This window comes from Saccoglossus kowalevskii, chromosome 1 (assembly GCF_978046115.1).
Source record: "Saccoglossus kowalevskii chromosome 1, keSacKowa6.1, whole genome shotgun sequence".
Lineage (NCBI taxonomy): Eukaryota > Metazoa > Hemichordata > Enteropneusta > Harrimaniidae > Saccoglossus > Saccoglossus kowalevskii.
In genome coordinates, this window is record NC_140641.1 from 38,777,634 (window position 1) to 38,801,090 (window position 23,457).

The following is a 23,457-nucleotide window of genomic DNA, read 5'->3' on the forward strand; positions in this document are numbered from 1 at the left end:
ACTGTTAACACATATCCCTGTCTACTGTTAACACATATCCCTGTCTACTGTTAACACATATCCCTGTCTACTGTTAACACATATCCCTGTCTACTGTTAACAGATATCCCTGTCTACTGTTAACACATATCCCTGTCTACTGTTAACACATATCCCTGTCTACTGTTAACACATATCCCTGTCTACTGTTAACACATATCCCTGTCTACTGTTAACACATATCCCTGTCTACTGTTAACACATATCCCTGTCTACTGTTAACACATATCCCTGTCTACTGTTAACACATATCCCTGTCTACTGTTAACACATATCCCTGTCTACTGTTACACGTATCCCTGTCTACTAATGATAAATTATAAAACAAAACTAATGAACCTGGGCAAATATCTTATTTTATTCAGAGTCTCATATCAAATGATTTGATTTTAATAACCTTTATACATGTAGTACTTTGAAGGTTCAATAAAAACAATGTAAATGACTATCTTGTCATTGACATGTGACAATTCTCGTTAATTCTGTCATCTCTGACATTGTATCCTAAATAATTGATAGAGACAAAATATAGTGCGGGTCAGTCTGATTAAATTTTGTTTTGTTATTTTGCACAAATTCATGAAATATGGATATACACATAAATAATATGTAATCTGAGATTAATATGAATAATTTGTAATGTAAAACTTTATCAGTTCTTGGGTAACTATAGAAATGTGTTGCCAACAACTCATGTATCACAATCAATGGAAAGACTGAGAAACCCATTAACTTAATTATTGTTTTCTTGCAAAATATGAAGGTATGTTAGTTTTTTGTTTTTTTAGGTTAAAATAAGTATGAGTAATGAATTCAGGCAATCTGTGTAAAGTTATTAAGTTGTGAGTCATTATGTACATGTATATGACTTGAAAATACAAAGGTTAAGGGTTAGTAATCTATAAAGTCATCTGGGATGCAAGAGACTTGTATTGTTGTTTTGGGTGAACTCCATATGATGGACATGTATGATTGAAATAATTTAAATCTTGCTTCCTCATCCCTGGATCCAAAAATATGGCTGGAAACACTTTAACCGATAATAAATCAAAGAAATCTAATGACTTGTTCAGGTTTTTGGTGCATATTATTCAACTTATTTCCATATAAATAGACCTCAAATTGAAAATAATTTGTTGTAAACTTTAGACACATTTTTAAAAAATGCAAAAATGTACAAACTCATAAATCATACAAACAGAATATGAGTATGTGAATTAAAACAATCTCTTTTGTGTTGCATGTACATATGGTATGAATTGCCACATATCAACATTGAAACTGTTCTAAAATGTGTTACAGGAACCAAAGCTTACAGTAAAAAAATGCATGTCAACATTTAACTTGGAAATCATTAACTTAAATTACATTGCCATGACCCTTGTAAAAATGTCTGGTATTTGTATGTATTTTGAATGATCAAGGTACAACATTGGTTATTGCAGCATACAAAATAATTTCATTTACAAGTATATTATATACATACATGTATATAGGCTTTTAAGAACACAAAAATCTATGTTAATGCATATATTGCCATAAATATTCTGTTTATTGTGAGAAAAATATGAGGGAAAATTATCATTGCAGTGTTCTACAGTACGTCATTTGTCTGACATGGATTTTAGGACCATATGAGATGTACTATTTGTGTGATGCAGGCTGTTACTATGGTTATCATGTACACGATGATGACAGAAATGCGATTAATTGTAGTGTGGATAGGTACTAGATACAACATAATTTAATACTACATGTATACAAATAACATATTAAACTGCAGGTGATAATGAAGGCTACTTGATGCATGTTTCCATGGAAATGTCAAATGTGTTTTCCACCCGAGGATATACATGTACATTTGTACATGTAGTATATTAAAGTCAATATGAAAAAACTGATGAATTTTTAGACTACTTAACAATTTTGACCTCCCTGGTACATTACACGTGTCAGTTTTTCTAACGAATTTTATATTATATCCTTATTTTATTTATACATATACATTTTAAAAACAAATACTTGGAGGATGTAACGAAAAATCTGATATATTAGTTAGTAAAGATGTTTTATGTTCTCAAACTGTCAGTGCATAGTTGTTTGTCATAGTTGATACTAATTTAATTACAGCTATATATATCTATCGTTATTTTGCTAAATTGACCATGGTACATTCATTTATGTGCAGTTTTGTAGTTGAATTCAATCTTGTTGCGATAGTGACTTGCATGTCATTATTATTCAAATACAAAATTTTTTTTTTTTTGCACAATCCAGACAGTATAGCATATACCAGGTACTGTTTTCTCGACTGTAAATTTTGAAGATGAAATTTTACTAAATTCACTGAGTGAATTCTGCTGTCTTTAAGCCCTATGTCAGGCGACCAGGTCAGAAGAAAATCCTAGTTTGTGTATTTTGACCTCCATGAATGCAATCTCAACACATGGGCATTTTTATTTTATAATTGTATCCTAAAATCATTTCAGGAGTATTCATTGTTACACATATCCAATTTTGTGGTTATATATTGATAATATAAACAAACAAAATAAGATTGGACTAAATCTTGATAGTAAAAATGAAACTGAGCTTTGCCCATTTTCTGATTTCAATCCTTCAAAATTTGATGATTTTGAAACTTACTACCCGGTAGTAGTGTAATGGCCATTTTCATACAAATTAGTTTGATTAACTCTCCCTAAAACCCCAGTTGTATGCTTTAATTTGTAAAGATGAAACCAGACATAATTTTTTCCATATTTTATTTTGAAATTCAGACTATACTGAATATGCGCAATGTGAAATATTGGCTAGCTATTTTTTCCTAGTGTTATATTTATAATTGGACATTTACTCAATGTTCTATACAGTTGTACATTGTAAGTCATGCAATGTTACACATGTAGACTTGATAATTGTTGAGGCATATGATTACAGGGCCTTTGTTTCAAAGGTCACTAAGCTTTAGGAGATTAACACAATTCAGTACTGCAATGGTGTTAACTCATGTATGGACACCTTAAAAACATGTTGAAATATGTGAATTGTAGTTCCATGGTGCATTTCACTTGAATACATGTACCGTATTAGAAGTACATCTCAAATAAATATGCTGATAAACTAAATGGCATATGTTAAATTAAGGTCCTATTGCTGTATACATCATTCAAACACCAATAAGGCCCTTTAGTGAGCAAAAATATACTTAGTCAGTTAGCAATGTTTCTTTCAGACAAGCATCCGACGACGTGTGCTTTTAAAATTAGAAAACCACTATGTGATCTCTTCTATCAACAGTCTGATGTGCTGTCAAAGATACCATTACTTTGATGTGTAAACTACTGCAGCCTTTGGAAAATCATTTATAATGAACAGTATGTCCTATTCATGATTTTGTTATATACAGTACTATGAGTCTTCATTTTTGCTATAATTACAATTTTACTCTGTAATTCCTAAAAATACCTTTCCCATGCAGTGCATGTACCTCCAATGGAATATTCTTAACACATTTCTGTGCAAAGTTCACTGTCAAGATAGATAACACCCAGGATTAACACTTCTCATGAGGACAGATGTACAATAATTTCACTGTTTTCAGCCTGCCCTGGGAGAATTGCATGTGTCCCTAATCCACTGTGACGTGCTACTGATACACACGTTTGCTCTGGTGCAAGTTGTTCAGCTGATTCACACAACAGCAAATCATGCGTTGATGTAGTGATCTTGAAAAAAACGCATCTTATGATAGTTGTGGAATTTGTAATTTTAGTAAAATGAAATTCACATTTTATAAGCAAAATAAGTGTAAATACACAGGAAATCACAACATTTTTATTTGTGCCTCAAACAGTGTCACAAAATTACATTTTAGTTTTTGAAGATTTTTTTCCCAATCAATTAATCCTGTTCGAAGGCACATTTCATGGTACAATGTAGCTGATTGTTCTATCGTGAGGTATCGGCTGTAGTTCATAAAAATCGGTTGCATTTGTGTTCAAACACTGCATCCGGAGTGAAACGTTAATTTTTTTGAACAATATATAGACAATGAAAAAGAGGTCTTGTGTATCAAAGTCACAGAATATTAATAAACAAATGCCTGAATTACATGTATATTTTTAATACGGTTCAGTCCCAATCTGTAATTTGGAGGTACAAATCAGAATCATAATCAAGATGTACTGGTCCTGACAACAATGTATCTGTACATTGTGGTGTTTGGTCAGTGTTGAAAAGAGCACTGAAAATATTTTATTTTAGGGGAAATTTATTTTTGCTGAAAAGACTTTGGCTGTTTTGTTGAATGTAAAATATACAAAAAATTATATTTCTGGATTTTATTTTCACTGAATCATCCGTTCAGCAAAAATAAATTCCAAATAAAAGAAGAATTTTGCAGTATCCAGCCTATATTTATACATCACTGTGCATGTATGTTTTTACATTAAAATATGGAACATAAATGTATGTCTGAATGGATATAATCATAGTTGCATAATTTGAGGACTGGACCTCATCACCTTATATTGTTAATATTTGCCTTACATTTCAGTGTTTTTGTTTCTTTTTAGGGCTGTTCTTCACTGCCTCAACCTCCACAGAGGACTGTCTTTATAAATCATAAAATAACACCAGGTTATGAAGAATTTGTGCAAGAAAAGTTTCCTAGCAATCAAATCAAAACTTCCAAGGTAAAACTAGGTTATGTTGGCATGCAATGCACATTTCTGTTGTTTTTGACTCCCGTGTGCGAAGCACAAAAGGGAGTCTTTGCAGCTACCCTGTCTGTATGTCTGTATGTCTGTATGTATGTATGTATGTATGTCACTTTTTTTGTTCCACCGTTATCTCAAGAACCACTAATCAAACTTGGTACATAGATGCTCTGTAATAATGCGCAGAGTTGATTAGGTTTTGGTGAAAATCCATGAATATTAATTAGCTAATTTACATAATAATTAGCTGATTTTTAGCTGTTCCATGCCTGTTCCACTGATATCTGAAGAACCACTTATTGGATTTTGATGAAACTTTGCACATGGATGCTCTGAACTAATGTACAGATTTGATTAGTTTTTGGTAAAAATCGGTTTATATTAATTACCTAATTTACATAATGATTAATCAATTTTCGGCTTTTCCACTGATATCTCAAGTACTAATCATAACATTTCAATAAAACTTGGTACATAGATGACATATGACACTTCACAGACCTGATAGTTTTTAGGGTAATTTCAGTACATATTAATTACCTAATTTGCATAATTAATTAATTTTTAGCTTTTGATATTTCAAGCAATAATGATCACATTTCAATGAAACCTGGTACATAGTTACTTGAGGACTGTGCAGAGACCTAATTAATTTTTGGGTAAATATTTGTGCATATTAATTACCTTATTAGCATAATTAGTTAATGTTCAGCTTTTCACCTGATATCTCAAGTACTAATCATCACATTTCAATGAGACTTGCAACATAGATCTTCTAGGACTATGCAGAGACCTGATTAATTTTGGGGTAAATAATTTCGCATATTAATTACCTAATTTCATAATTAGTTAATTTTTTGCTGTTCCATGGCTGTTGCACTGATATCTAAAGAACTACTCATTGGATTTTAATGACACTTTTAAAGAGTATTCATCACCACATTTCAATGAATCTAGGACTATACACCATATTAGGTTTTGGTAAATATTTATGCTTCTTAATCACCTAATTAACATAATTAATTAATTAATTAATACTTGTATCTCAAGTACTGATCATCACATTTGAATAACATTTGGTACATAAATGCTCTAGGATAATAGGCAGCCTGAATAATTTTGGGTTAAAATCTGTTCATATTAATTCACTAATTAGCATAATAATTAATATTTTGTTGGTTCTAATCACATTTCAATGAAACTTGGTACATAGATATTATATTATGAAAATCTTTTACATTGTGCAGACCTTATTAGTTTTACACCTAAATCTGTTCATATTAGTTACCTTATTTGCATAATTAGTTTTCAGCTATTCCATCAATATCTCAAGTTCAAGTAATTTTGAATTAATTTTTAATGTGTCTCCAATACTCTCAGCACACGGGAGTTCTTTCTAAGCTTTCTTTGATTTTAATTAAAACAAAACAAGTAAGCACTTCACATGTATTTTTATCCCCTGTTTGGACACAGTCTGAAAGAAGAGGCCTATACAATGTAGATTGACCTCCTTGTGTGCATGCATGTATGTGTTTATCCATACAATGTATGTATCCAGCAGTTTCTTGTACATGCTTGGACCCATCAAATTCATAATTTACACATACATTAGACATTATATTAGACTTGCACGTGTGAGTTTGTTTCATGATCCGATTCAACATGGCATCCATTTTAAGGCCAAAATGACATCCATTTTGAGGCCAAAATGGATCAAAATTGCATACATGTGGGTTGGTATTATCGATATCGTCTCTGTAGTAGTGCGATATCTTATGCCTATAATACAAATGGGAACTAAGTCATTGACAAGTGACTTGTTGTACATGTACATGTGCTAAGAGCTAAATTTTTACAGTCGGTGAGTTATGTCATGTACTTCATCAGCTTAACTATCATCAACTGTTGTAACTGGATGAACTTGCAGTTATAGCTCATTGTGTTCCATAGTTTTGGTATTTTCATTATAATTTTTATGCTAAGCATCAAGGATCACAATTGTAATCATGAATAGAACATAATTTGCTGAATCATACCACACCAATCCGAGGAAACAATGAAATTTTGGCTGAACAGCTGGTCTCACTATGACACAGCCGGCCTGAACACATGCATTAATTTACATGAACACAAAGGCGTTCAATAAACACTTTGTAATTTACTCTTATCCAGTAACATAGAGTAAACCATTAAATTTTTGCAACTTTTTCAATACGTGTTGAACTTACGAAATTTATAAGCTAACACTTGCATTGATAATTCAACACTTGCATTGATAATCCAACACTTGCATTGGTAATCCAACACTTGCATTGATAATCCAACACTTGCATTAGTAATCCAACACTTGCATTGGTAATCCAACACTTGCATTGGTAATCCAACACTTGCATTGGTAATCCAACACTTGCATTGGTAATCCATCACTTGCATTGGTAATCCAACACTTGCATTGGTAATCCAACACTTGCATTGATAATCCAACACTTGCATTGATAATCCAACACTTGCATTGATAATCCAACACTTGCATTGGTAATCCAACACTTGCATTGGTAATCCAACACTTGCATTGATAATCCAACACTTGCATTGGTAATTCAACACTTGCATTGATAATCCAACACTTGCATTGGTAATCGAACACTTGCAATGGTAATCCAACACTTGCATTGATAATCCAACACTTGCATTGGTAATTCAACACTTGCATTGGTAATTCAACACTTGCATTGATAATCCAACACTTGCATTGGTAATCCAACACTTGCATTGGTAATCCAACACTTGCAATTGTAATCAAACACTTGCATTGATAATCCAACACTTGCATTGGTAATTCAACACTTGCATTGATAATCCAACACTTGCATTGGTAATCCAACACTTGCATTGATAATCCAACACTTGCATTGGTAATCCAACACTTGCATTGATAATCCAACACTTGCATTGATAATCCAACACTTGCATTGATAATCCAACACTTGCATTGATAATCCAACACTTGCATTGGTAATCCAACACTTGCATTGGTAATCCAACACTTGCATTGGTAATCCAACACTTGCATTGGTAATCCAACACTTGCATTGATAATCCAACACTTGCATTGGTAATCCAACACTTGCATTGGTAATCCAACACTTGCATTGGTAATCCAACACTTGCATTGGTAATCCAACACTTGCATTGGTAATTCAACACTTGCATTGGTAATCCAACACTTGCATTGGTAATCCAACACTTGCATTGGTAATCCAACACTTGCATTGGTAATCCAACACTTGCATTGGTAATCCAACACTTGCATTGGTAATCCAACACTTGCATTTGTAATCCAACACTTGCATTGGTAATCCAACACTTGATAATCTAACACTTGCATTGGTAATCCAACACTTGCATTGCATTGGCTAAGTCAGTGGTCAAGTTGGCACTATGCTGGCTAAGTCGGTAGTCAGGTTGGCACTATGCTGGCTAAGTCAGTGGTCAAGTTGGCACTATGCTGGCTAAGTCGGTGGTCAAGTTTGCACTATGCTGCCTAGTCAGTGGTCTAGATGACACTATGCCGGCTGGGTCAAAGGTCTGGCAGTCACTATGCCGACTAGGTCAGTTGTCTGGCTTTCAATATGTCGGCTATGTCAGTGGTCAAGTTTGCACTATGCTGGCTAAGTCAGTGGTCTAGACGACACTATGCTGGCTAGGTCAAAGGTCTGGCTGTCACTATGCCAACTAGGTCAGTGGTCTGGCTGTCAATATGCCGGCCACGTCGGTGGTCAAGTTGGCACTATGCTGATAGGTCAGTGGTCTGACTGTCAATATGCCGACTACAAATGTAGGTCAGTGGTCTGGCTGTCAATATGGCGGCTAGGTCAAGTTGGCACTATGCTGGCCAGGTCAATGGTCTGGCTGTCAATATGCTGGCTTGGTCAGTGGTCTTATTGGTACTATCACACCTAGGTCAGTGGTCTGGTGTATTTACTTTGTAGAAACTAGATGTCTAGATCTTTAGTGTTTTGAACATGGCCTATTGCAAACATAAATGTCCATATAATCATTTACAGAAATTATTCTCATATTTGTCATATTAATGCAAACATTGTGATAGTCATTGTGTTTCCCACCACTTCCCTTATGCAAATAATTAACAACATTTTTTAATTCTCTTGCAGTATACAATACTAACTTTCCTACCTAAAAACTTATTTGAACAATTTAGAAGAATTGCAAATTTTTATTTCTTAATAATTGGCATTGTACAGGTAAGTGTATTCATTATCTGTTTATACATGACCACTGTACAGGTAAGTGTATTCATTATCTGTTTATACATGACCACTGTACAGGTAAGTGTATTCATTATCTGTTTATACATGACCACTGTACAGGTAAGTGTATTCATTATCTGTTTATACATGACCACTGTACAGGTAAGTGTATTCATTATCTGTTTATACATGACCACTGTAGTGTCATTGTACAGGTAAGTGTATTCATTATCTGTTTATACATGACCACTGTACAGGTAAGTGTATTCATTATCTGTTTATACATGACCACTGTAGTGTCATTGTACAGGTAAGTGTATTCATTATCTGTTTATACATGACCACTGTACAGGTAAGTGTATTCATTATCTGTTTATACATGACCACTGTAGTGTCATTGTACAGGTAAGTGTATTCATTATCTGTTTATACATGACCACTGTAGTGTCATTGTACAGGTAAGTGTATTCATTATCTGTTTATACATGACCACTGTAGTGTACACATCCTGCTAATTCTGACAGCAATAATTTCCCAGTATTATCGGTATACATTGTTTTCATGTTTAACAATGTTTTGAACTTCTATGACAACTGCATGCATTTTCTTTGAAGTAATTGAGAATTCTCATTGAAAGTAAATTTGTTCCCCCAGAAAATATGAGGATGTATAACCTTTTGAAGGTCATGCACATTGCCTATTATGAATACAGTGGAATTCTCACTATATGGGCAACTGCTTGTACAGTTTTCGTATTCAATTTTGTTTAAATTAAAAAAATGATTGAAAATACAGAATCAGCAGAATTAAATTTTGTTGTTTTTTTTACTAAAGAGAAAATAAATGACTGACACTTGTAAATTAACTTAAAGTGTATATTATTTTGGCTAATATTTGTTTCCAATTGCTTCCTCAACAAATTGTTTTTTTGTATATATGTGTAATTGATACAAATAATACTTGTGCCAGACAAAGAGCCCAACACAAGTCAAAAAGGAATTCTGCAAAAACAACTGTTTGACTGTTAGAAAGAGAGGTCCGAAAGAAAAAAAAATTAAGTTGTATATGACTGTAGATGACTTAAAGGAAAAACTAAAATGTTGTGGTCCCGGATTCCTTTCATTTTTACATTTGCTTTATAAATTGTGAATTTAATTTTACCAAATTACAAATTTTGTAACTAGTAAGATGTTTTTCAGAATCAATATATTAATGTATGATTTTCTTTATTGTCAATGACTAGTTGTCACAGCAAATTTCTGTCCACCACTAGTGTGGCATATCAATTTAGAGGGCACATTGGTGCCAGGCAAACATTTTTTTCTGACTCGCCTATTATAAAACACATGTATACCAGATACAAAAAAAGTCTTGTGTCTTAAGTTTTATTATAATACATGTAACTAATATAAAGTGAAAATGTCCTCAAACTGTAAGTGTTTGTGGGACATGTCCAAATATGAATATTTGCATAGCAATCAAGGAGTTGCTATTAATCACATAGCAACCAGAGAGTTGCTATGGTACTACCAGGAAAGCTAGTAAATAACAAACTAGCAAATCAAATATCTGTCAGACTTAATTATACAAAAGCACAAATTTCCACTGTATCTAAGTTACTTCACTGTGGGGGGTCAGTGATTTGTTATGTATCCCCTAATTTATTGTTTAAACAAAGCCCTTGCTAAATCATTTCAATACCTAAACACTCATAATTATGTGGCACTGTTCTAGTCTTTGTTTACTTATTGGTTTGAATTGCACATCTTCATAAATAATAGACCATTTTCCGTTCACTGCGAGAATCACGCGTTATGCGTGAAATCGAACGAAAAAACAGGACAAACAAAGGTCATAGCGTCGTAGTCGCGTCAAACATCGCGTGGGATTCGACAAACGCGAAAGTATTTCGGGAACATTTCCATGCTTAATAATGTGCTGTCCACATTTGATGATGGTCAATTTCGCTTAAGTAAGGGTATTCGGAAGCAATATTCCTCTGTCAAGATCGGCCGGTCAATGTAAGCTACGAAATAAAGAAATTCTCGTTCAAAATCAAATCATTCGATTTTTGCGGCAGACGTTCGACGCGCGTCTTTCATGCATCTCGCGAGATCTCGCAACTGTACGGAAAATCACCTATTAGTCACAGTGACATGATATATGAACTATGCTATACGATATGATGTTATTGGTAAATCAGACCTTGATTAAATATAGACTTTGCCTTCATGAAGCCATGCAGCGATTAAACTGAAAGTTCCCACTACTCTATAACCCATTGTATCCACAATTGAAGAGAAATATTGACGCTATAAAGCAACTAAATTATATTTGTAATGTATTGGTAGTTGTGAAACTCAGATCACAAGTAATCAGCTACACTTGTTATGCAGTAAAAAACTTGTGCATGAAATCTTCTCTTTGAGGTTAAGTCCCACCAAATCTATTTGCTTAGGGCAGTCCTCCTAGTCAACTAAATATACAATATTTGAAATTATAACCTCATGTTCCCGGTACCTCATACTCAAGATTAACCCTTTAAGTCATTCATGAAATGTTGCGAACATTTTTGATCGAAATCTAGAATCAGTGTCACATTGTGTCTAGTTGGTCCAAAATTAAGATTGAATTCAGTGAGAATTACAGAAAATGTGAAAAAATTTTCCTCAAATAATCAAAAAAATTTGGAGCTAAGAGTTGAGGAAGTTCAAAGATTAATTTTCATTTTTGATTTAATTTCTAGTTAACCATCGATAGTCCGGTGAGCCCATGGACTACATTACTTCCTCTTTTATTTGTTATCTCAGTTACAGCTGTCAAACAGGTAAAGTAGATTATTATATGATTATTTATCTTATCAATACGGTCTCAGTTATCATGATAGAGAAGAGATTTTAAAAACGATGTCTAGCATTATAGTTCCATGAGCAAACAAACAAGTCATTCACTGCTGAAACTTTGAATAACAGGACAACCCCCCCAAAAATTCCCCCCCAAATCAACTGACTTTCCAGCAAAATATACCAAATTTCACTACTGAACCTTCCATCAGAGCAAAATCCCTAAAAATGCTCATCAACTGACATTCCAGCAAAGAACACAAATATATACCATATATACACCATCATGTACATGCAATGTGATATGTTCATGGATATGTACAACAAGGCGAACAAGTTACATAAAACAGCAAGTTACTCCAAAAACAGAACAAAATGTGCAATCTTTGTTTTTCTGTCATACCATGGGGTTAAATTCAAACATAAACAATTCAGTCTTCAAATTCACCCATACTATAACATTTTGCATTGAAATATGCACTTTGTATTTCCCCGATGTATGCCCAGGGCCTCAACATGTAAAATCGGGGAAAGTAAGGGGTGGGCTTATACTCGAAGACCACCTCAGAAAAAAATATTTTTTGGGGGTTTAACATTGTGACCATCTTACCACCTATGAAAAAATAATCAAATTACATCTTTCGTTTCGTGTCCGGGCTCGGGTAATATTATGTCATTTTGAAGAATAAAAAATATGAAATGAGTTGTCATTGATTTTCGCAACACTTTTTACAATGAAGAAACCAACATGTTCATAAAAATACACACGTTTTATTACAATACAATTTACATACCATCTGAATTTATGGTGTAAGAATGGGTAGGGAAGTTATGCTTGGACTGTTCTTAAAAAACAACATTGTCAAGTCAATAATAATAGTAATAATGGGTCCCTCACCAGAGATCAGAGACAGTGTGTCCACTTGGTTGCAGTCTAATACACATTTTGGATTTATATGATTCTGAATAGAAAGTCCACATTTTGCAATGGCACCTGTTAACGGAAACTTGGACCATTGCGATGCTGTTGTCGGCTTTTCGCAAAAACGAAACTCTGTTTTGTCATAACAGGACATCACATCCATTAGCAAGCGCATTGTTGCAACGAACTGAAAGTCATTTTATTCATTAATCCTTTTGCTATCAGAGTTTGTCATGATACGGATTCGAAGTAAATGACAGTTAGTGTAAATTCCCGGCATATTCTTGTGTTTGACTTCCAACTACATTGAACATTGACTCACCATGAAAATAAAACTTGGTATAAATCAATTTGGTATGCGGCCTCAAAGATATAATAGCAACAATTTATTTCAGAATGAATTGATTTTCACCATGTAACAGACGAAATAGACACAGCATAACATGAAACTATCAATCAAATCACATACACATGCAGCAATATAAACAATTGTAAAACATTCCCAAGTATACAAACACACGCATCACTGTCTGATTTCCGGATAATGATATCAGTGCATCCATGTGACCCCAAACTGTTATTTTTGAGGGACAATATTTATTTATTTTTTGCGTCAAATGACACAAACCAGTGCTCTGGCAGAAACACTGTGAATAAATGTGATAGTTTGGGTGAAATACCTACTGTATGTTATGCAACAGTTTCACCCCGGAAACTCACTCAGTTTTTAAATGTTGTAACAAAATAAGGATTCATATCCATAATAATTCCACCATAGAAACCAGAGTGTAAAAATACCAATTTTCCATGACATTAGAGAGTCTCTTATCTTAAAAAATCATCTCGTGACCCCAATATATGTTTATTACAGAGTATTGCATACTAACCCCTTTGGTTAATGAAATTTTAATTTCATAAACAAATGGGATAATTGCCAATTATCATATATACTGGTTAAATAAAATCGAAATAACAGTGGATAGCTCCCGTAGGGGGCGTCCTTCCCCTGTCATCTGATTTGCATACTTCCATTTTTAACCACGAGATTGATTCACGGTTGAAATTTGGGCTTGCCAAAATATCATTGTTTTTGCGGTGGAAATACATTGTTACCACCCATCAACACAGCCACCGAACTATTAGTGTGTCAGGAAGCTCTTGTGGACATCAAGAACTTCGTACTTAGTCACCTTGAGTAAAAAATTGTAGTTTTAGTAACGAAACTCAAAAGCCCGCCTTCAGTTTCAAGATGGCGGAAAATATGGATACCGGAGAGTTGAACACCGTTCATCCCAGCACTTCGGATTCAAACACTTTCGGACGAAAGTGTGAAGAGTGCCATATATCGATGCTCACTTACGATGATCACCGTATTTGCATTCCATGTGGCAGAAAATGTAATGGGCACATCAACTGCGGTGTTTGCTTCGCCTGGCCGATAGAAACTTGGAACTGGGATTCCCGCCTACGCAAGTCAACGGGAAAATCAGGAAAGAAGAAATCCAAAAAACGTCATTTGGAGGAGTCTTCGGTTTCATCGGTACCTACCAACACTGGGGACGAACTATTGGCAGACGAACCCAACCAAAAACGTCCAAAGGAGACTGACAATGAGCAAAGTGTTATAGCTCATTTACAGAACAAGGTGGATCTACTGACCAGAAAAATTAAAGTTTTGGAAAACCCAGTAGACGAAGAGGTACCACCAAAAGCATGGAGTGTCAGCGCTCTCCAGGCGGAAAAGAAAAAATCCTACACAACAGTGGTGCGAGAAAATGTTGAAGACGCACTGGCTGAGGCAGGCGTGATTTTTTCTACTGAAGATGCTACAAGCAACGCGGGGGAGGCCGGCTCGTCGAAAACCACAACAGCGAGTGGTACCGACAAGGAGGACCCCGAATTCAAAATCCGCTCCGATGCTATCACGAAAGGTGCGGTTATGGTCAAGAAAATCTTACTTCTACCGATTCCACCGATGGCGGACGCCCCACGTTTCTCGATCGGTTTGTCTACACTGCCGAAAAAGGACACTTTTGCGACTTCAGCAATGCTACCATGGTCTCCTCGACTGACACAGGGCGTGGTCGGAGGAGGCAAATGGGATCGTGAAGTTACCGAGAAAACCGCTACAGCCACCAAGGACGACTTCTTGGGGACTAACCGGGACGATTGGAGCAGACGCTACCAAAAAGTTATACCGCCCGCTGATGAGTGGAAAACACCGGTCGGTACCGACGCCAGCCTGCACGAACGACCTCTCGGCGTACAACCACCAGAACTGGAGCCATGCGTCCGGGAAATGGTCGCCGAAGGAAGTATAACGAAACATCCACTTGGCAAACCACAAGTTTACTTCCCGTATTGCCTGTCCCAGTCAACGCTATGTAGATTGGAAAACAACGTTTGGGACACTTCTCTTGCATTAAGCCATAGAGAATTTTTCACTACTACTACACAAATTCAGTTAGCAAAATTCAAAACAGGCAACATCACCAAGGATGAACTGTTTAGCACATTAGAGCCGCTGTTGGTCGCTACTAACGTCGTCGACGCTGACATAATACAGAGTCATCTCCAGTTACGAACGACTATTCAACACTCTCGCCGTGCAGCAGTTTGGTCCGCTATGCTAAAGACAGCCGCCAACGCTGAAATCAAGAACGAATTGGCGACGATCGATTTCAGAGGGACCAAATTATTCGACGGAAAACTCAGCGCTGTGAATTCTAAGTTGGATGAGAAAGCAGCGGCAAAAGTTAACCGTGTGATGATCGAAGGCGCCTTTAAAGCCAAGCAAGCCGCTAATAACAAGCAGAGCATCGCGACCAAGGTGAAGCCAGTTAACCAAGCTACTACGGGTCAGCCCAAGGGAAACGCAAAGGCAAACCCGAATCAGGCAAAAGGAAAAAGTGGAGACCAGCAGCGACAGAATAAACAATTCTCGAAACAGACTGGTAACACTAAAAAGTCTTCCTGACTATACGTCAGCAAATATGGTAATGTATCAAAACAAGGTGCGATTAAACATGTCAAATATTACTCAAGTCTCCGAGTATTTTTGTCAAACAAATCAAACCACAGATCCCCTTACACATATACCACTTGCATTAGACGATTCGGTTCAGTGCCCAGGTCGGCGGGAACCAAGTCGTGCAAAACATCGTGCATTAAGCGATTTTGTTCAGTGCCCAGGATGGCGGGAACTCAATCGTGCACAACAACAAAAACACGGTCGGCCGCACCTCAGGTCGGTGGGCGATCGTATAAACAAACAACCGGCCGAATGCGTGGACCTAGGGAGAATGACGCATCGACCGGTGAAAAAACAGAAACCCGTAAGGCAGAGTCCCTACTCCCCTCCAGGTTGGAAAAAAAAGGGGGGAAGGACGTTAAACGGGGATATAACGCCGCATTCACTCCAGGGGGAAATGGAGAAATCGGCGATGTCAATGTATACCGCCACAAGCGACCGAGGGTTGGTGAGTCCCTCGACGCCGGTGGCACTGCGTCTGCAGAAATGTATTCCCCGGTTGAAAGAAACGATAAACGATCCGTATGTGATATCGATAATAACACACGGTTATCGAATACCGTTGATAAAAGAACCGAAATGCGAAAAAAGAACATGTATTTCGGGGAAACCGGGCTCTACTCAGTCAACAATACTGAAAGAAAGCGTGGAAATACTACTCGAAAAAAAGGTAATTCAGCGGGTACAAAACCCGAAAAATTCTTTCATCTCGAGGTTATTTCCCGTCAAGAAATCCAACGGTGGGTACAGGCTGGTGCTGGATTTAAAGGAGTTGAACAAAATTGTGAAGAAAGAAACGTTCAAAATGTTAACTCCGGCACTAGTGAGAGCGTCAATTCAAAAAGGGGACTGGATGACGTCCCTCGACTTGACCGACGCTCACCTGCACATACCAATACACACAGAAAGCAGGCGCTTGTTACGATTCGTGGTGAACGGTGTAACGTATCAGTACACCGTCCTACCTTTCGGCCTGACGTCAGCCCCACTTCTGTTTCCAAAAGTTCTACGCACAGTGGTGGCGTTACTGCACAAGAACGCAGCAGACGTCAACCCCTACTTAGACGACTGGCTGATAAAAAGTCAAAATCGGAACCTGATTTGTCAATCAACCGAGCGGACTGTCAGTCTACTGCTAAAGCTAGGTTTTCTGATAAATATGGAAAAATCAGAATTAATACCGACGCAGAAAATAATCTTTCTGGGCATGGATGCGGAGAAAGGCATGATCCGACCAGCCCAGCACAGAATCGACAATGTACAAAAAATGATACAATCATTTCTAAAACAAAAACAAGCCACACTACGCCAGGTAATGCAACTAGTGGGGATGTTAACTTCGATGAGGGGCTTAGTACCGAGAGCGGCACTACAGTCCAGACCGATCCAATGCCTAGTGTTAGACGCACAGTTAAAAATGCGACTATCAAAGGACGGGATAAAATACGAAAAACCGGTACTGTTCACACCAGCCTTTCTGGAATCACTTCCGTGGTGGGGCAACCTCAAGAACCTCACGGCGGGGATTCCCATGGACAAGGCGAAACCGACAGTAACGTTGGTGACGGACGCATCCATGACGGGCTGGGGAGGGCACTGCATGGACGGGATTGCACACGGTCAGTGGAACGAAAAACAAAGGAAATTTCACATAAACCGGCTGTTAATGCTAGCGGTGCAGTTCTCCCTGCAATCCTTCAAAAAAGCGGTAAAAAACCGGGCCGTGTTAATAAGATCCGACAATCAGACTGTAGTAGCTTACCTCAACAAGGAAGGGGGAACGAAATCAGTCGTTAAACGACCATGCTGTAGCAGTGCTAAAGTGGTGTGCACAAAACAAAGTCGAGCTGTGCAAACATATACCGGGAGTCCAAAACGGTGTAGCGGACTCGCTATCCCGGGGGAAACCCTACGACGACACAGAATGGGAGCTGTCACAGACGGCAGTAAACCTAGTGTTCGACATGTGGGGGGAACCCCAGGTAGATCTGTTTGCAACACCGGAAAACAAAAAACGTCCCGTTTTTGTGACGCGTTATCCGGACAAACAGTCACTGACGTGGGACGCACTTCAGATGGAGTGGGGCGGAATGTTCAGTTACGCATTCCCACCATTTCCATTGATCCACCGAACGTTACAAAAACTGGAACAATCGGAGAACTCGCACATGATTCTAGTGGCACCGAACTGGCCGTCTCAGACTTGGTTTCCGTTACTGCTGTCTCTGCTAACGGACCATCCGAGAAGCCTGCCACAAGAAATCACGTTGACACAACCCGGCGGTTATACACCAACCAACCCGGAGCTGTACCAACTTCACGTGTGGAAACTATCCAGCAATTTAGAATTGCGCAAGGGTTTTCAAGCCAAGTGTCGCAAACAACGACGGCCGGGCTTAGGGATTCCTCAAATAGATTGTATCAATACCACTGGGAAAAATTTCGTAATTGGTGTCTTGCAGGGGATATACATCCACTCTATCCCTCTTTGCCCCAAGTAGCGGAGTTTTTTTTTCTTATTTGATCAACGAAAAAAAGTTGAAACCGGGGACAGTAGAAAACTATGAATCGGCGATCAACTCTGTACTCAAACTAAGCCTAGGCAAAAACATTTCGGATGACCCGACAATCTCCGATCTGTTCAAGGGCTTTATTACACAGGCGGGCCCCATTGAGAGGTACAAAGCACCTGCATGGAGCTTGTCAGTAGTCCTTGAAGCGCTACGACAATTCCCATACGAACCAAAGGAATTGGCGTCACTACAGGACTGGACGAAAAAGACTGTTTTTCTGCTAGCACTCGCTTCAGGGAGGCGAGTTAGCGAAATACACGCTCTGTCATTTGAAGACAATTTTACGGTGTTTTATCCCGATAAAGCGATTTTAATGACATCAGTAAAATTCAGAGGAAAAAATCAGAAACTGCACAAGACGGCGACTCCGATCGTTATCCCGGCACTGAGCAATATTTCCAATGAAAAACAAGACAGAATTCTTTGTCCGGTACGTGCGCTAGCTTATTATAAGAAATGTACTTCCGGGGTCAGAAGGGGTCAAAGGTCGATGTTCGTTTGTTACCAAAAAGGTAAACAAAGCTCAGCGGCGTCGAAATTCATGTTAGCGAGATGGGTAAAAGAGACAGTTTACCACGCTTATAGTGATAAGTATTTGAGCACAGAGGCAGGCAAAGTCACTGCCAAGATGCATGACTTAAGAGGCATAGGTAATACACTGGCATTTGCTAGCGGAGCTTCTTTAGCCCAGGTGCTAGCAGCCGGGTCCTGGAAAACTAGCAACACTTTTCTCTCTTATTACCTGAAAGACCTAGCGGCCGAGTCACAGGGCCTACACTTGTTAGGCTACCTAGTGACAGGCCAAGTTGTAACGAAACAATAGGGCATGTAACTTCCCGCAACTACAAGAATTATTCAGTTAGCGGGAGTTATACAGTTAGGGGGATGGAATTTTTTCAATTCCATAATCAGGTGGGGTAGTATTTATCTGCCAAGAGATATTCTCTGGTAATCTGTCCCATTTGTTTATGAAATTAAAATTTCATTAACCAAAGGGGTTAGTATGCAATACTCTGTAATAAACTTTTAAAACTAGCGCCGAAGGCGCATATTAGTTTTTATTTTTATATAAGAGATTGCATACTTACCTTCCCAGCCAAGACCACCCCAGATAAATAGCTACGAATCAATATCGTGGTCAAAAAGATCTGGAAGTATGCAAATCAGATGACAGGGGAAGGACGCCCCCTACGGGAGCTATCCACTGTTATTTCGATTTTATTTAACCAGTATATATGATAATTGGCAATTATCCCATTTGTTTATGAAATTAAAATTTCATTAACCAAAGGTAAGTATGCAATCTCTTATATAAACATAAAAACTAATATGCGCCTTTGGCGCTAGTTTTAAAAATTTTTCATTTTCAGTATTTAGTGGTATGAACTCATAATGAACTCACAATGAATATGATGAAAATGTCATATATTCTAGAATAGAAGCCTCATAGATAAAATATATACAAAATGTTATACATTTGATCAAAAAGACGCCAACTTGAAGCTATTCAAATAAACAAATATTCTAATTGCATTGAAAAAACCTCAGTTTATCATAAATCCATTAAACCCTAGTCATGATGCTTTTCACTTTGTATTTGAGGAAATGTTGTCATTATGACATAACTTATAAATCTAAAACATTAAAGAGAAATACAATATTTAAGTTGAGCATGTCGACAACAAAATATTGAAGTATAATTTGTATTCATTCTACCTAATACAATAACATGGATGTATTTTATTTCTGTCTCCTAGGCATATGAAGATTGGCTTAGGCATAGAGCTGACAATGAAGTGAATAAAAGAGCAGCGTTTGTAATTCAAAATGGGAAATTAGTAAAAATATTATCTGAAGACATTAAGGTATATTTTAATTTTCAATACCATTATGTTGTTTACTTGTTTACATAACTATACATCATTGAAATACAATGTCAATTACATTACACCCAAGAAATGCATAAACAAAATCATTTTGTTACCTTGCCCGTACCATCAAAGATGGAAGGGAAAGGTATATTAAGGGAAAAATTTTGTCCGACGTTGTCGTTGTTGTTGCCGTCGTCGTCGTCGTTAATAATTGTTATTGTGTGCATAATAACTTTACTAATTCTATTCCAAACTTTATCAAACTTGGTCACCTTATTCATCAGTATAAAATCTTCCCTGAGTTTGAACAACAGATGTCCTGTATGAAAATATCATGCAAAAATTGAGAAAATCTGATAAAATATTTTGACTGTTTCTACTTGACTGATCACTGGTGATACACATCAAAGGTCACTGATCTCAGTGGAAATATGCATTGTTGTATGTGTTCAATGAAGCAAATGATTTATCTTGTAATAATATCCTTGGTAATGTATCTCAGAATCCCATACTGGGTTTCAAAACCAACTCATGGAGAGATTGCACAGTCTGATACACATTTGCAAACCTACCAATAAAATCTTTACAGAAAACAAGATGTCAGAAAATCAATATAAGCACTCCTATGAAATGGGTGCCTAACTTTGATCAAGATCTGAAGCGAATAGAAAATCTGTTTAGTTCAAAGTTATCAAATCAAAAACAATACATAAAAAATACATTAAAAGCAAAACATTTCATCCACATTTTAAAAAGAAAATTATTCTAAAGTATATGTATTCTGTATTTGACAAACAATTCATTCGACAAATGAAAACTCACAGGAATATGTTTCAGCTATTAGAACAGAATGATAGACTTTTTATAATACTAGTTTAAAAACGCACTTCAAAGATTGCAGTGTTTGAAGATGTAGATTCTCAGAAGGCAACAGTACTGTTGACTTCTCCCTCCACTGGACACCAACTAACTATTTAAGTTGATTTGCATACAAAGCAGAGCTTGCAACATGATAGCTATTCATAGAGGGTGTTTTTTTTTTACTTTTCATATAATACAGTAGTCGCACAATGGCAGTTCATATTTGTCTCAGTGAATCATTAATTTTTGACAGACAACTGTACAAAATACTTGGACTAAAGCCAGCTAAAATGTTCTGTTATCTCGCATGTTTTATGAATCTATTCACATCTAAATGCAGCACTTTTTTTTTGCAATGAGACATTTGTTTTTATACTAAAATATCTGAATTACTTTGAATAAAGCTATAAAATTATGTCCCTTAAAATAATTAAACAAATAAGGCACCAATGTTTTTGTAAGATATTTACATCTTTTAAGGACATTCGGTAGACTGATTCCCCACTGTTGGTTCAACCCCAAAACTTGTTTGTATTCAAAATTAATTATGACAATGCATATTTATATTGAAATAAACTATGATAAAGGGAATTATATTATATAACAAAGGGCAAGGTCACCAGAGTTCAACTATGTTTTTGAATTTTTAATGTCCTTGTATTTCTCTAGCTTATGTACATGTATACAATAGGAATGATGGTCAAATGAACACAATCAGCTGTTAACCATATAAATTTGATTGATTGGAAATGCCTTCAACCATCCAGCAGTGTCAGTGTAGAGACCATGTGTTTTTGTGCATGTAGCATTTAAACTGATTGATGAATGGAGACGGTATATTACTTGTCTTGGTTTCAGTAAAGTCTCAGCCCATGAATGTGATGTTTAATTGTATTATTATGTTTAATAAGCTAATTTGAACATCATTTCTAGGCATTATTTGTAGAGGTCTATGGGACTTTGGAAAACATATAGATTTTAGGCTATACTGTATTCTTGCTTTGATTTAATTTTCAACTCGTGTTCAACACAAACCATTATGTTATAAATTCACCTTGACAATGCTCAGAATGTTAAGATACATGTATATCATGAACTACAAATGTATTTTTCTTAATGTCACCATTTTATGCATGTAGGTTGGCGATATAGTAAAGATAGTTAAAAATCAAGAATTACCAGCTGACTTGGTATTGCTATCATCTACTGATCCTGAAGGTCAATGTCATATCACTACTGCCAACTTAGATGGTGAGACAAACTTAAAGGTATGCAAAATTTGTTTTATACCTCAACACATTGACTCCCCATTGTGTCTTAATTTTCGCATTATACAAGAAACTTATCTTTAAAAATCTTAAATCCTATGTCAGATTCTCACCGATGGCACATTTTTGGGGTTTTCACTTCTGAAAATATTGTCCTGTCTTTTCATCGTCTGCTTCCCATTCACTTTGGCTATGTGTGGAAGATTTCAGTAGCTGATATATTTATGAAAATCTTTGTTCACTTTACAGACAACAAAGGTATTATCCTTGTTGAATGTGAACAGCTACAACTAAATTCAAATCCTACACAGTTTTTGTTCTTTTACACTGAAAATTTGTTGATGTCTTTGTTAATAGATATTCAGCTCGCAAACAGACACAGCCCCGTTACAGACACCGGAAGCATTAGACTCCTTAGTTGCCAATGTTGAATGTGAACAGCCACAGTCTGATCTGTATAAATTTGTTGGAAGAATGAACATTTACAACCAGGGTGATGGGGCAGAACCAACATTGAAGCCATTGGGACCAGAAAATGTATTGCTCAGAGGATGCAGATTGAAAAATACACCGTATGTTTTTGGTAAGTTACATTAAAGACATGTGGGAATACATGATACTTTGATCTTACATCTCTTTGAGTGTGATTTTGAATGTTAACATGCAATATTACAGTACACAATCTAAGAAAATGTGTTTTGATGGGAGAATTATAAAAAACATTGTCTATGCAACTTATTACCGGTATGTGCAATTCAAATTTGATTTACCATCTTCTCAAAAGTGCATTTCAAATTGGTTTGGAGGTGACGATTGACAGGATATTCATGGTTTAGTCTCTTTGCGTGTTTCTTGGCACCCCTAAACCAGTTTTCTTTAAACCAAATGTAAGGATTAACTATTATTGGCAGTTGATGCACCAATTTGATGTCTTATGATTTGAACTCAAAATGGCAGACTGGTGGCCATTTTGGTTTTAACAAATTCTATTTTAAACATATTTTGTACATGCTTTGAGTATTTCACTTCAAACTGGACAGTATATCATGACATACAA

General features: G+C 36.5%; 1 protein-coding gene across 5 annotated transcripts in view; it reads left to right on the forward strand.

Annotated features, from left to right (window-relative positions):
- LOC100369159 (phospholipid-transporting ATPase IF-like) overlaps positions 1 to 23,457 on the forward strand; it is an 87,878-nt gene that overhangs the window by 18,113 nt on the left and 46,308 nt on the right. For all 5 annotated transcript variants that reach the window (XR_014930045.1, XM_085501951.1, XM_085501952.1 and 2 more), the window contains exons 2-7: positions 4,617 to 4,736; positions 8,936 to 9,025; positions 11,778 to 11,858; positions 20,158 to 20,265; positions 22,272 to 22,400; positions 22,758 to 22,983. Coding sequence is in view for 4 of the 5 variants with exons in the window: in XM_085501951.1 (XP_085358077.1) it covers positions 4,617 to 4,736; positions 8,936 to 9,025; positions 11,778 to 11,858; positions 20,158 to 20,265; positions 22,272 to 22,400; positions 22,758 to 22,983 (754 nt within the window). In the remaining variant the exon portion in view is untranslated. The remainder of the gene's footprint in view (positions 1 to 4,616; positions 4,737 to 8,935; positions 9,026 to 11,777; positions 11,859 to 20,157; positions 20,266 to 22,271; positions 22,401 to 22,757; positions 22,984 to 23,457) is intronic.